At 47.6% G+C, this 12,096-nt stretch overlaps 1 protein-coding gene across 2 annotated transcripts in view; it reads left to right on the top strand.

Moving 5' to 3' along the window:
• Positions 1 to 12,096, top strand: part of LOC106611276 (spectrin beta chain, erythrocytic) — an 82,017-nt gene that overhangs the window by 12,339 nt on the left and 57,582 nt on the right. Inside the window, exon 2 of one of the 2 annotated variants that reach the window (XM_014211314.3) lies at positions 543 to 759. In XM_014211314.3, coding sequence (XP_014066789.1) covers positions 612 to 759 — 148 coding nt within the window. In that variant the 5' untranslated portion in view covers positions 543 to 611. Of the gene's footprint in view, positions 1 to 539; positions 760 to 12,096 lie in introns of both variants that reach the window. The other variant, XM_045723623.2, reaches the window with a different exon arrangement.

Here is a 12,096-nt window from a genome sequence, read left to right as displayed (position 1 = left end):
CATCCTCCTCTCCCTCCACCACTCCTCCTCCACGTCCTCCTCTCCGACCACCACTCCTCCTCCACGTCCTCCTCTCCCTCCACCACTCCTCCTCCACGTCCTCCTCTCCCTCCACCACTCCTCCTCCACGTCCTCCTCTTCCTCCACCACTCCTCCTCGTCCTCCTCTCCCTCCACCACTCCTCCTCGTCCTCCTCATCTCCCTCCACCACTCTTCCTCCTCCTCCTCTCCCACCACCACTCCTCCTCCACGTCCTCCTCTCCCGCCTCCACGTCCTCCTCCACGTCCTCCTCTCCCGCCTCCACGTCCTCCTCCACGTCCTCCTCTCCCTCCCACTCCTCCTCCTCATCTCCCCCACCACTCTTCCTCCTCCTCCTCTCCCTCCACCACTCCTCACTCCTCCTCCACCACTCCTCCTCCACGTCCTCCTCTCCCGCCTCCACGTCCTCCTCTCCCTCCCACTCCTCCTCCTCATCTCCCTCCACCACTCCTCCTCGTCCTCCTCTCCCTCCACCACTCCTCTTTCTCCTTTCCCATAGCAGCTGAAGCGGTCTCCAGCCCCCAATTACCTCACCCAGCCACGACCCCACCACCCCACACTGGCTGCAGCCATGACGTCCACCACGGACTTTGACAACGTTGAGATCACTCAGCAGTACAGCCGCATCAACACACGCTTCGAGCTGCTAGGAGAGGAGCTGGACAATGACAACAGCTCTGCAAGACTGTTTGAGAGGTCACGCATCAAAGCCCTCGCAGGTGACCTAGGGGTCAAACATGGGGCGGGCTGGGGTGTGTTCTGTTGGATGGGGTGTTCTTTCTCTTTTGGGTCACTCTCTGTCACCTGTCTTGAAATCAGCTTTCAAATAAGAACATGTGATAGGTGGTATTGGCAGAATACTGTCTAGGCTTGTTTGTGCTATGTGGTGTGTTTTATAAAGTCTACCTGAGAGTTTTGAGCCTCGTATCATCATGTCTTAATTTGTCTGCAGCCACATCCCCCAACAGAGCAGCTGAGACTCTCTCTCAATTCAATTCAAGGGCTTTATTGGCATGGGAAACATATGTTTACATTGCCAAACAAGTGAAGTAGATAATAAACAACTGAAATAAACAATAAAAATGAACAGTAAACCTTACACTCACAGAAGTTCCAAAATAATAAAGACATTTCAAATGTCATATTAATATCTCTCTCTCTCTCTCTCTCTCTCTCTCTCTCGCTTGCTCTCTCTCTCGCTTGCACTCTCTCGCTTGCTCTCTCTCTCGCTTGCTCTCTCTCGCTTGCTCTCTCTCGCTTGCTCTCTCTCTTTCTCTCTCTCTCTCTCACATACACACACGACCCTAGAGTTGCTGGGATCATTTGCACATTTCCAGAATGCTCCAGTGTGAGCGATGTGGACAGCTGCCCTCCCTTAAGTTCTGGTAAAAAGTAGTGCACTATATAGGGAATAGGTTGCCATTTAGGACGCAACCCCGTCTGCCTCCTAAATGGCAGCCCCCATAAGTGGTAGGCTAATGGGAGAGAGTGTGTGGTTATTGGATGTCAAGGACTCTACTTTCTTTTGGCCATTGGCTGTACTGATCTCTATCTCTCTTTAGCTTTCTCTTTCAAGCTGGTGGTTGTTCCCAGTCTGTCTGTCTCTTTAAAAGAGGAGAGAGCCTCTGTGTGGGAGCTAGCTAGCTGGTGTTATGTTGCTGTACTGATGTCTCTGTAATGCAATCAGAGTTTCCTGTCACAGAGAGGGAGGGAATGAGGGAGAGAGAGGGAATGAAAGATAGAAAGTGGGGGAAGAGAGAGAGAGAAAAAGAGGGAGGGAATGAATAGGAGGGAGTAATGGCTCTTACACATCAGTATTGATATGCAGCTTGTGAACAGAGTATGATCTATGTCTACTGTACCAACATACACCTACAGTACATTCTCATAATCTCCTCTCCGATGTTGGGAACCCCTTCTCTGATCCACTTTGGTGTATAGATATTCACCCACTGACTTAAACATGTAAAACATGTATGATCACCGAGTCATGTAGAAACAATAAGCCCTCCAGCCTACACTTCCCATGGTTATTTCATGGCTGTGTAGGGAGGAGAGGAGATGCACAGCTTTGTCAGGAACACACATGTGAATCCTGGGACATATTGTATGCCTGGCTGGTGCGCTGGAGAAAGAACCACTCAGCTGAGCTTAGTGGAACGGAGTGCGGGATGCGAGAGAGCAGGCAGGTCATCGGTGATACAAGTCCGTATTCGGGGTCAATCCATGTCTGAGGACATCGGGAGATGCAAGAAAACCAGCCACTATTGGCAACAATGAGCACTGTTTTCTTCAAGTACTGTAGTTTTCAGTGTTGCTAGGATGATGGTGATGGTGATGGTGGTGATGGGGATAGTGATGGTGATGGTGATGGGGATGGTGATGGTGGTGATGGGGATGGTGCAAATGGGGATGGTGATGATGAGGATGGTGAGGATGGGGATGGTGATGGTGAGAATGGGGATGGTGGTGATGGTGATGGTGAGGATGGTGATGGTGAGGATGGTGATGGGGATGGTGATGGTGGTGATGGGGATGGTGATGGTGGTGATGGGGATGGTGATGGTGATGGTGGTGATGGGGATGGTGATGGTGGTGATGGGGATGGGGATGGGGGAGAGGCGTAAGCATCTGCCTCTAATTCCAAAGGTTGCATGTTGAAATCCAGTGATAGAAATTAGTTTTTATATTTTTGTTTTAAGCCTATCCCAAACCTAAACCCTTACCTTAAACATTCAGAGTTAATGCCCAACCTTCAGAATTCGGAGTTGATACCTAAACTTAACCTTAAACACTTCTAAATTTGACATTTGATAAACATGGATGAACATCTAATTCTGCCGTGAGACTGTGAGAGCTTGTTGGAGAGAGAGAGAGAGAGAGAGAGGAGAGAGAGAGAGAGAGAGAGAGAGAGAGAGAGAGAGAGAGAGAGAGAGAGAGAGAGAGAGAGAGAGAGAGAGAGAGAGAGAGAGAGAGAGAGAGAGAGAGAGAGAGAGAGAGAGAGAGAGAGAGAGAGAGAGAGAGAGAGAGAGAGAGAGAGAGAGAGAGAGAGAGAGAGAGAGAGAGAGAGAGAGAGGCATCAGTGCTGGAGTGAAAACAGAGAAGGAGCGTGAAAGAGAGAGGGCGGGAACAGGAGAGAGTGCCAGACAGGAGAGGTAGAGGGAACAAGAGACGAGGAGAGAAGTGGAGTGCTGCTGAGCACCTCTCATCCCAGCTCTCCGCTCCAGACTCCCTCCACCGTTGGACTCAAGATGAGCAGCCCGTCTCCATGTCTGTTGCGTGCCGTCAGCCAACCCCGGCTCCGAGAGGTCAAGATCAGCCTGAAGACCAGGGAGACCCGGGAGACTAACAGGGAGACGTCCACACCCCTCCGATCCATTGGTGTGACCCTGGGGAGGGACAGGGACAGTTACAGAGAGGCCACCAGGGACCGGGCCATCACCCCAGGGAAAGAGACGCCGCTCCGGGCCACTCTGAGCAGCAGCAACCGCAGCCGGAGCACCCCACCCGTCCACAGAGCCCAGAGGAGGGCAGCGAGGGGTGATGGGAGAACCACCAGGCAGGAGACAGAGCACCAGCCTGAGAGGAACGGGACCCTCCGGGTTATACCCACGTCTGGATCTAGAGACCCTCATCCTCTGGGACTGGGTCTGGGTCTCTCCCCCATCTCCTGTTTCTCCTCTTCCTCCTCCACCTGCACCCCTGCCAGACGTCAGCAACGCCATGCTCCCTCTCCCCCTTGCCCAGCTTCTCCCCCCACCATCTCCTCCTCAGGCAGGAGTATGAAGAAGGCGAGGTGTCTGAGCTACAGCACCTCCAACATCTGCTTCAACTCCATCCTGGATGGACGCTTCAGGCAGCTGCAAGGTAAACTACTGTCCAGGCTGGTCTGGGGCTGGGGGTGGTGATGGTGTTGGTGGGATGGACGCTTCAGGCAGCTGCAAGGTAAACTACTGTCCAGGCTGGTCTGGGGCTGGGGGTGGTGATGGTGTTGGTGGGATGGACGCTTCAGGCAGCTGCAAGGTAAACTACTGTCCAGGCTGGTCTGGGGCTGGGGGTGGTGATGGTGGTGGTGGGTCCACAGTCCACCCTCTCTCACTTAACTTAAGGGTTAGGTTAGGGTTCGGGTTAGGGTTAGGGTTCGGGTTAGGGTTAGGTTAGGGTTAGGGTTAGGGTTAGGTTAGGGTTAGGGTTCGGGTTAGGGTTAGGTTAGGGTTAGGTTAGGGTTAGTCTTGCAGTGGTGGTGGTGTGTCCAGTTCATCCCCTCCCACCTCTCACCTCCAACCCTACAGGGGTTAAAGAAGAGAACACAGTTTCCCAGGGTACCCTTCCCATCCCTCTCTCTGTGTTCGGGACAGATTTAGGTCAAGGAGGGGTTGATGGGGAGGTCTGGCTTGTGATGCGAGCGAGCGTGTGGGTGGTTTGATTGCTCCTGCTGTCGTGACGAGCTGGAGAGTCAAGGAAAGTGCCGTGACATTCCATGGGAGTGTAGTGGCACTTTAAAAAAAATTGTATTTGTATTTATTTATTTTCAGGAAGCAGAGGCTATGTCCCAAATGTTCGCTGGGTTTGATCTGAATATTTCATGAAGCAAACTCATAAAAAGGTTGTACTGTGTTTTCCTTTTCCCCTGCCATTCAAGGCAGGCTGGTGTTGTAATCTTTCATTCGTGGAATAAGAGCGGGATTGATTATGTATTAACACTATCTTGACATCCTGTTGTCTTATTACCTGTCTACCACCCTTACCACACACCTTGTACTCACCAACTATTCACCTGACATTATCAAAATATGATGTAACATAAACACTAGCTACAGTATTCATTTGGTTTCTTTTCTCCTGATGAGCTATGTGACTCTCATAGGCTCTTCAGAAACTCTATGTTCAGATAACTGTGTGGAACATCTATTAAATAATCCATCCCCTCCTTTCCTCCTCTCCTCCTAACTTCCATTTTTTTCTCTCCGTTATTCGATTTTCTAAGAGAGCGGTTGTCCATCACTCTTGAATTTACATTAGCTTTTGCTAGCCAGCTCCCTGATGACAGGAACACATTAGTGAGGAGGACAGGAGGACAGGAGTAATAAGAAAGGAAGCCAGCCTCTACTGTCCAATGATTCAGTGGATTCTGGAACCCATGATGTAATCAGGCACTGTCTGCTCTCTCTCTCTCAATTCAATTTAAATTATCTCTCTTTCTCTCTCTCTTTCTGTGTTTCTGTTTATCTCTTCATCATCTCTACCTCTTCATATTGATTTATGATTTGTTAACCTATGTCTTTGTTATTCCATCATTCATTTTGTTAGTGTTATGTCTTTCTGTGTTATCTCAGTGTTATTTTGTGTTATCTCTGTGTTATCTCTGTGTTATCTCCATGTTATATCGTGTTATCTCTGTGTTATCTCTGTGTTATCGCTGTGTTATTCTGTGCTCTGCCAACAGTATGCCATTCTGTCTTTGTTCTGTGTCTTTGGGTGTCTGTTACAGTACCAATGTATCATAAATTGTACCTTTCTGCAATGCATTGTTTATTTAACTTTACTTTGTCTCTGTCCTCTCACCCTGCTCCCATGCCAAACTCCTGCAGCAAGCTCCTGTGTAGAGTTGAAGTAATGTAATTCTAAAAGGTTTCCCCCACTGCCTGGGTAGGTGTTGCTTAGCTGTGCTGGGTGCCTCTGCTGCCCTGGTGTGTCTCTGTCAGTCTGTCCTCTCATCAACATGCTCCACACCAGACCCAGACTCCTGCAGCACTCTTCCCATCAACTAAACTGGTCAGGTTGTCAGGTTGTACTTTGGTTATAGAAGGTTGTATACTGGTTGTACATGTTTTTGGGGTAAACAGAGGGGGAGACAGTAGGAAGGGTGGACGACGTGGGAATGTTCAATCTCCCACAACCGATCTCTGGTGGGGAGTAGTATATAAGTGACTAGCCAGGAATAGCCACGGTTAGCCACGGTTAGCCAGGATTAGCCACTGTTAGCACGGTTAGCCATGGTACCCACGGTTATATAAGGTTTTGTTAATGTCTTGTTCTGTCTCTGTCCTGACTTCTGTAGATCCTTTGTTGTGTTGTGCCCTCTGTCTGTTAGATGTTGTGTTGAGTTGAGTTGTGTTGTGTTGTGTTGTGTTGTGCCCCCTGTCTGTTAGATGTTGTGTTGAGTTGAGTTGAGTTGTGTTGTGCCCTCTCTGTTAGATGTTGAGTTGAGTTGTGTTGAGTTGAGTTGAGTTGTGTTGAGTTGAGTTGTGTTGTGCCCTCTTGTCTGTTAGATGTCATGTTGAGCTGCATTGAGTTGTGCTGTAGTTGTATTGGGTTGTGTTGTGTTGGATTGTATTGGGTTGGGTTGGGTTGTGCCCTCTGTCTGTTAGAAGGCATGTTGAGCTGAGTTGAGCTGTGCTGTAGTTGTGTTGTAGTTGTGTTGTGTTGTAGTTGTAGTTGTGTTGGGTTGTGCTTTCTGTGTGTTGTTGTGTTGCATTCTCTGTTTGTTGTTGTGTTGCATTCTCTGTTTGTTGTTGTGTTGCATTCTCTGTTTGTTGTTGTGTTGCATTCTCTGTGTGTTGTTGTGTTGCATTCTCTGTGTGTTGTTGTGTTGCATTCTCTGTGTGTTGTTGTGTTGCATTCTCTGTTTGTTGTTGTGTTGCATTCTCTGTGTGTTGTTTTGTTCTATTCTCTGTGTGTTGTTTTGTTCTATTCTCTGTGTGTTGTTTTGTTCTATTCTCTGTGTGTTGTTTTGTTCTATTCTCTGTGTGTTGTATTCTCTGTGTGTTGTTTTGTTCTATTCTCTGTGTGTTGTTTTGTTCTATTCTCTGTGTGTTGTTTTGTTCTATTCTCTGTGTGTTGTATTCTCTGTGGGTTGTTGTGTTGTATTCTCTGTGTGTTGTGTTTAGCCACGGGTTCAGAGACTGCTATAGTCTCTGGTGACAGACTATTAAGTGTTACATAAGTGCACACGGTAGATTTGGTTCTGGCTGCCAAAACTATACCTGTAGGTTACACAACCAGTCCTGCCTGCCCCCAAGGTCCATGCCACTATGACTCAGGTTAGAAGGCTGGTTAGCTGGTGCTCAGTGGGACTGCCAGGCAGGGCTGTGGGAAAACCGTCTGGCTCTGGCTCTCTGGCTCTCTCTGGCTCTTTCTGGCTCTCTCTGGCTCTCTCTGGCTCTCTCTGGCTCTTTCTGGCTCTCTCTGGCTCTCTCTGGCTCTCTCTGGCTCTTTCTGGCTCTCTCTGGCTCTCTCTGGCTCTTTCTGGCTCTCTCTGGCTCTCTCTGGCTCTCTCTGGCTCTTTCTGGTTCTCTCTTGTTCTCTCTTGTTCTCTCTGGCTCTCTCTGGCTCTCCCTGGCTCTCTCTGGCTCTCTCTGGCTCTCTGGCTCTCTCTGACTTCTCTGGCTCTCTCTGGCTCTCTCTGGCTCTCTCTGACTGAGTAAAGGGAAAATCCATCAGCATCATTAAGTCATGTGGCTTGTGGCTGTCGCTCACTGGAGTCAGAGAGTGGACGGGTCTGGAGACCACTGTACTGAGACAGCCTTGGCCTGGCTGGGAGGACGATGCCAGCCTGGAGAGTGTGTCCACTCAAACACACCAGAGCCAGTAGTCCTCAGGCCAGTATAATGTCACATATCCCTAAGGATCCCTACGGGTCAAAATTAGTGCACTACGTAGGGAATAGGGTGCCTTAGTGCTCTGGTCTAAATTAATGCACTACGTAGGGAATAGGGTGCTATTTGGGACGCAGATGGTGTTGTTGTTTTGCATGTTTTAACTGTCATTAGTTTTAAAATTAATTTGGATGTTGTGCAGTGTAGGCAGGGTAGGCAGTGTGTGCTGTAGCTATTTGTTATTTACCAGTGAGGTGACAGAATGGGACATGACTAATTTAACGATACTGCCTAGTCTCTTATGGAGTACAGGACTGTATAACATGGCTGTAGATGACAGATGTGTTACATTTTCACAATGCAGAGAATAGATAAGAGAGCAATGATACAGACTTTATCCCTTTTTATGTCATTCACCTTGCCCTCTCCTTTAGCTGCGTGTTCTCCTTCTTTCTCCCTTCTTCTCTGGGTTACCTGTCTCTCTCTCTAGCTCTCTCTCTCCCTCTCCCTCTCTCCGTCTCTCTCGCTCAGTGTGTTGCCCTTCGTCTTATCCCATGCCTCCCTCTCTCTCTCCATCTCACTCTTCCCTCTCTCTCTTGGTCTTTCTCCTTCTCCTTCTCTCTCTCTCTCTCTCTCTCTCTCTCTCTCTCCTTTCTTCTCTTGCTCTCTCTCTCTCTCTCTCTCTCTCCTTTCTGCCCTATCTCTCTCTCTCTCCTCTCTCTCTCCCTGTTCTCCACAGCCTGAGGGCCTAAATCATTTATAGAACAAGCCATTAAGGATGCAGTATTTTGCACTGTTATATTTGGGACCAGGGATAAACATGGTACAAGCATTAGAGGAAGGAACACATGCAGGCAAGCAGGTCACACACACACACACACACACACACACACACACACACACACACACACACACACACACACACACACACACACACACACACACACACACACACACACACACACACACACACACACACACACACACACACACTTGACTGAGTCATATACAGCACAATGAAATTCATTTAAGCACATGGATATTGGTTGTTGAGTAGGAGGCACATCTGTCAGTGTCTTCGTCCCAAATGGCACCATATTCCCTATGTAGTGAACTTCTTTAGACCAGAGCCCTAATGGGCCATTTGGGACGTAGACAGTGTTGAGGGGGGCTTTAAAGTGTTACTGTGAGTTCCAACTGGTAACCAGTAGGGAGACATAATGCCACCAGGTGGGTAGTAGTCAGCCCAGGCTGGTCTCATAGACTTGACGTAACATAGTAAACGAAAATCTAGGACACTCAAATTACTATGATTACATTTACATTTACGTCATTTAGCAGACGCTCCTATCCAGAGCGACTTACAAATTGGTGCATTCACCTTATGATATCCATATGTTACGTTTGGTATGGTTACATACAGTACATAAGATAGAAGGTTACTTAATGAAGGCAAAAATGAAAGGAGGGTGGTTTGGTCTGGTGGATGGATGGGTGGGCGTACACTCTTAGAAAAAAGGGTTCCAAAAGGGTTCATTGTCCATCCCCATAGGAGACCCCTTTCTGGTTCCAGGTAGAACCTTTTCGGTTTCCATGTAGAACCCTCTGTGGAACCAAAAGGGTTCTTCAAAGGGTTCTCCTATGAAAATTCGCAACATATTGTATGAGTTGCAATTCCTAACATTTTATACGAAGTTGATGATGGGCTACCACCAATTAATACATACAATACCAAACGTAATATATCATACTAATTTCAGTGTCCTGGATTTGTATTTACTATGTTACGTTGACCCATTTACCCATATTGCCTGCATCCGTAATGGGTCAGCGGTCAAACGACCTCCACTCATCACTGTCAAACGCTCCCTGAAACACTACAGCGAGCAAGCCTTTCTAATCGACCTGGCCCGGGTATCCTGGAAGGATATTGACCTCATCCCGTCAGTAGAGGATGCCTGGTTATTTTTTTTAAAAAAAGCCTTCCTCACCATCTTAAATAAGCATGCCCCATTCAAAAAATGTAGAACCAGGAATAGATATAGCCCTTGGTTCACTCCAGACCTGTCTGCCCTTAACCAACACAAAAACATCCTGTGTCGTTCTGCATTAGCATCGAACAGCCCCCGTGATATGCAACTTTTTAGGGAAGTTAGAAACCAATATACACAGGTAGTTAGAAAAGCCAAGGCTAGCTTTTTCAAGTAGAAATTTGCTTCCTGCGACACAAACTCAAAAAAGTTCTGGGAGACTGTAAAGTCCATGGAGAATAAGAACACCTCCTCCCAGCTGCCCACTGCACTGAGGATAGGAAACTCTGTCACCACCGATAAATCCACTATAATTGAGAATTTCAATAAGCATTTTTCTACGGCTGGCCATGCTTTCCACCTGGCTACCCCTACCGCGGTCAACAGCACTGCACCCCCCACAGCTACTCGCCCAAGCCTTCCCCATTTCTCCTTCTCCCAAATCCAGTCAGCTGATGTTCTGAAAGAGCTGCAAAATCTGGACCCATACAAATCAGCCGGGCTAGACAATCTGGACCGTCTCTTTCTAAAATTATCTACCGAAATTGTTGCAACCCCTATTACTAGCCTGTTCCACCTCTCTTTCGTGTCGTCTGAGATTCCCAAAGATTGGAAAGCAGCTACAGTCATCCCCCTCTTCAAAGGGGGGGACACTCTTGACCCAAACTGCTACAGACCTATATCTATCCTACCCTGTCTTTCTAAGGTCTTCGAAAGCCAAGTCAACAAACAGATTACAGACCATTTTGAATCCCACCACACCTTCTCCACTATGCAATCTGGTTTCAGAGCTGGTCATGGGTGCACCTCAGCCACGCCAAGGTCCTAAATGATATCGTAACCGCCATCGATAAGAAACAATACTGTGCTGCCGTATTCATTGACCTGGCCAAGGCTTTTGACTCTGTCAATTACCACATCCTCATCGGCAGACTCAATAGCCTTGGTTTCTCAAATGATTGCCTCGCCTGATTCACCAACTACTTCTCTGATAGAGTTCAATGTGTCAAATCGGATGGCCTGTTGTCCGGGCCTCTGGCAGTCTCTATGGGAGTGCCACAAGGTTCAATTCTTGGGCCAACTCTTTTCTCTGTATACATCAATGATGTCGCTCTTGCTGCTGGTGAGGCTCTGATCCACCTCTACACAGACGATACCATTCTGTATACTTCTGGCCCTTCTTTGGACACTGTGTTAACAACCCTCCAGGCGAGCTTCAATGCCATGCAACTCTCCTTCCGTGGCCTCCAACTGCTCTTAAATATAAGTAAAACTAAATGCATGCTCTTCAACCGATCGCTGCCCGCACCTGCCCACCCGTCTAGCATCACTACTCTGGACAGTTCTGACTTAGAATATGTGGACAACTACAAATACCTAGGTGTCTGGTTAGACTGTAAACTCTCCTTCTAGACTCACATCAAACATCTCCAATCCAAAGTTAAATCTAGAATTGGCTTCCTATTTCGCAACAAAGCATCCTTCACTCATGCTGCCAAACATACCCTCGTAAAACTGACCATCCTACCGATCCTCGACGTCGACGATGTCATTTACAAAATAGCCTCCAATACGCTTCTCAATAAACTGGATGCAGTCTATCACAGTGCCATCCGTTTTGTCACCAAAGCCCCATATACTACCCACCACTGCGACCTGTACGCTCTCGTTGGCTGGCCCTCGCTTCATACTCGTCGCCAAACCCACTGGCTCCAGGTCATCTACAAGACCCTGCTAGGTAAAGTCCCCCCTTATCTCAGCTCACTGGTCACCATAGCAGCACCCACCTGTAGCACCAGCTCCAGCAGGTATATCTCTCTGGTCACCCCAAAAGCTAATTCCTCCTTTGACCGTATCTCCTTCCAGTTCTCTGCTGTCAATGACTGGAACGAACTACAAAAATCTCTGAAACTGGAAACACTTATCTCCCTCACTAGCTTTAAGCACCAGCTGTCAGAGCAGCTCACAGATCACTGCACCTGTACATAGCCCATCTATAATTTAGCCCATACAACTACCTCTTCCCCTACTGTATTTATTTATTTTGCTCCTTTGCACCCCATTATTTCTATTTCTACTTTGCACTTTCTTCCACTACAGATCTACCATTCCAGTGTTTTACTTGCTATATTGTATTTACTTTGCCACCATGGCCTTTTTTGCCTTTACCTCCCTTATCTCACCTCATTTCCTCACATTGTACATAGACTTATTTTTCCTACTGTATTATTGACTGTATGTTTGTTTTACTCCATGTGTAACTCTGTGTTGTTGTATGTGTCGAACTGCTTTGCTTTATCTTGGCCAGGTCGCAATTGTAAATGAGAACTTGTTCTCAACTTGCCTACCTGGTTAAATAAAGGTGAAATAAATAAAAATGAATCAAGGTTGGTAATACATAAGTCACAGTGCTGCTGACGTTCTTACT

Source organism: Salmo salar, chromosome 09, assembly GCF_965601325.2.
Source record: "Salmo salar chromosome 09, fSalSal1, whole genome shotgun sequence".
In the NCBI taxonomy this organism is placed as follows: Eukaryota; Metazoa; Chordata; class Actinopteri; order Salmoniformes; family Salmonidae; genus Salmo; species Salmo salar.
The sequence above is the reverse complement of the archived record's forward strand: the minus strand, read 5'-3'. Positions and strand labels throughout refer to the sequence as shown.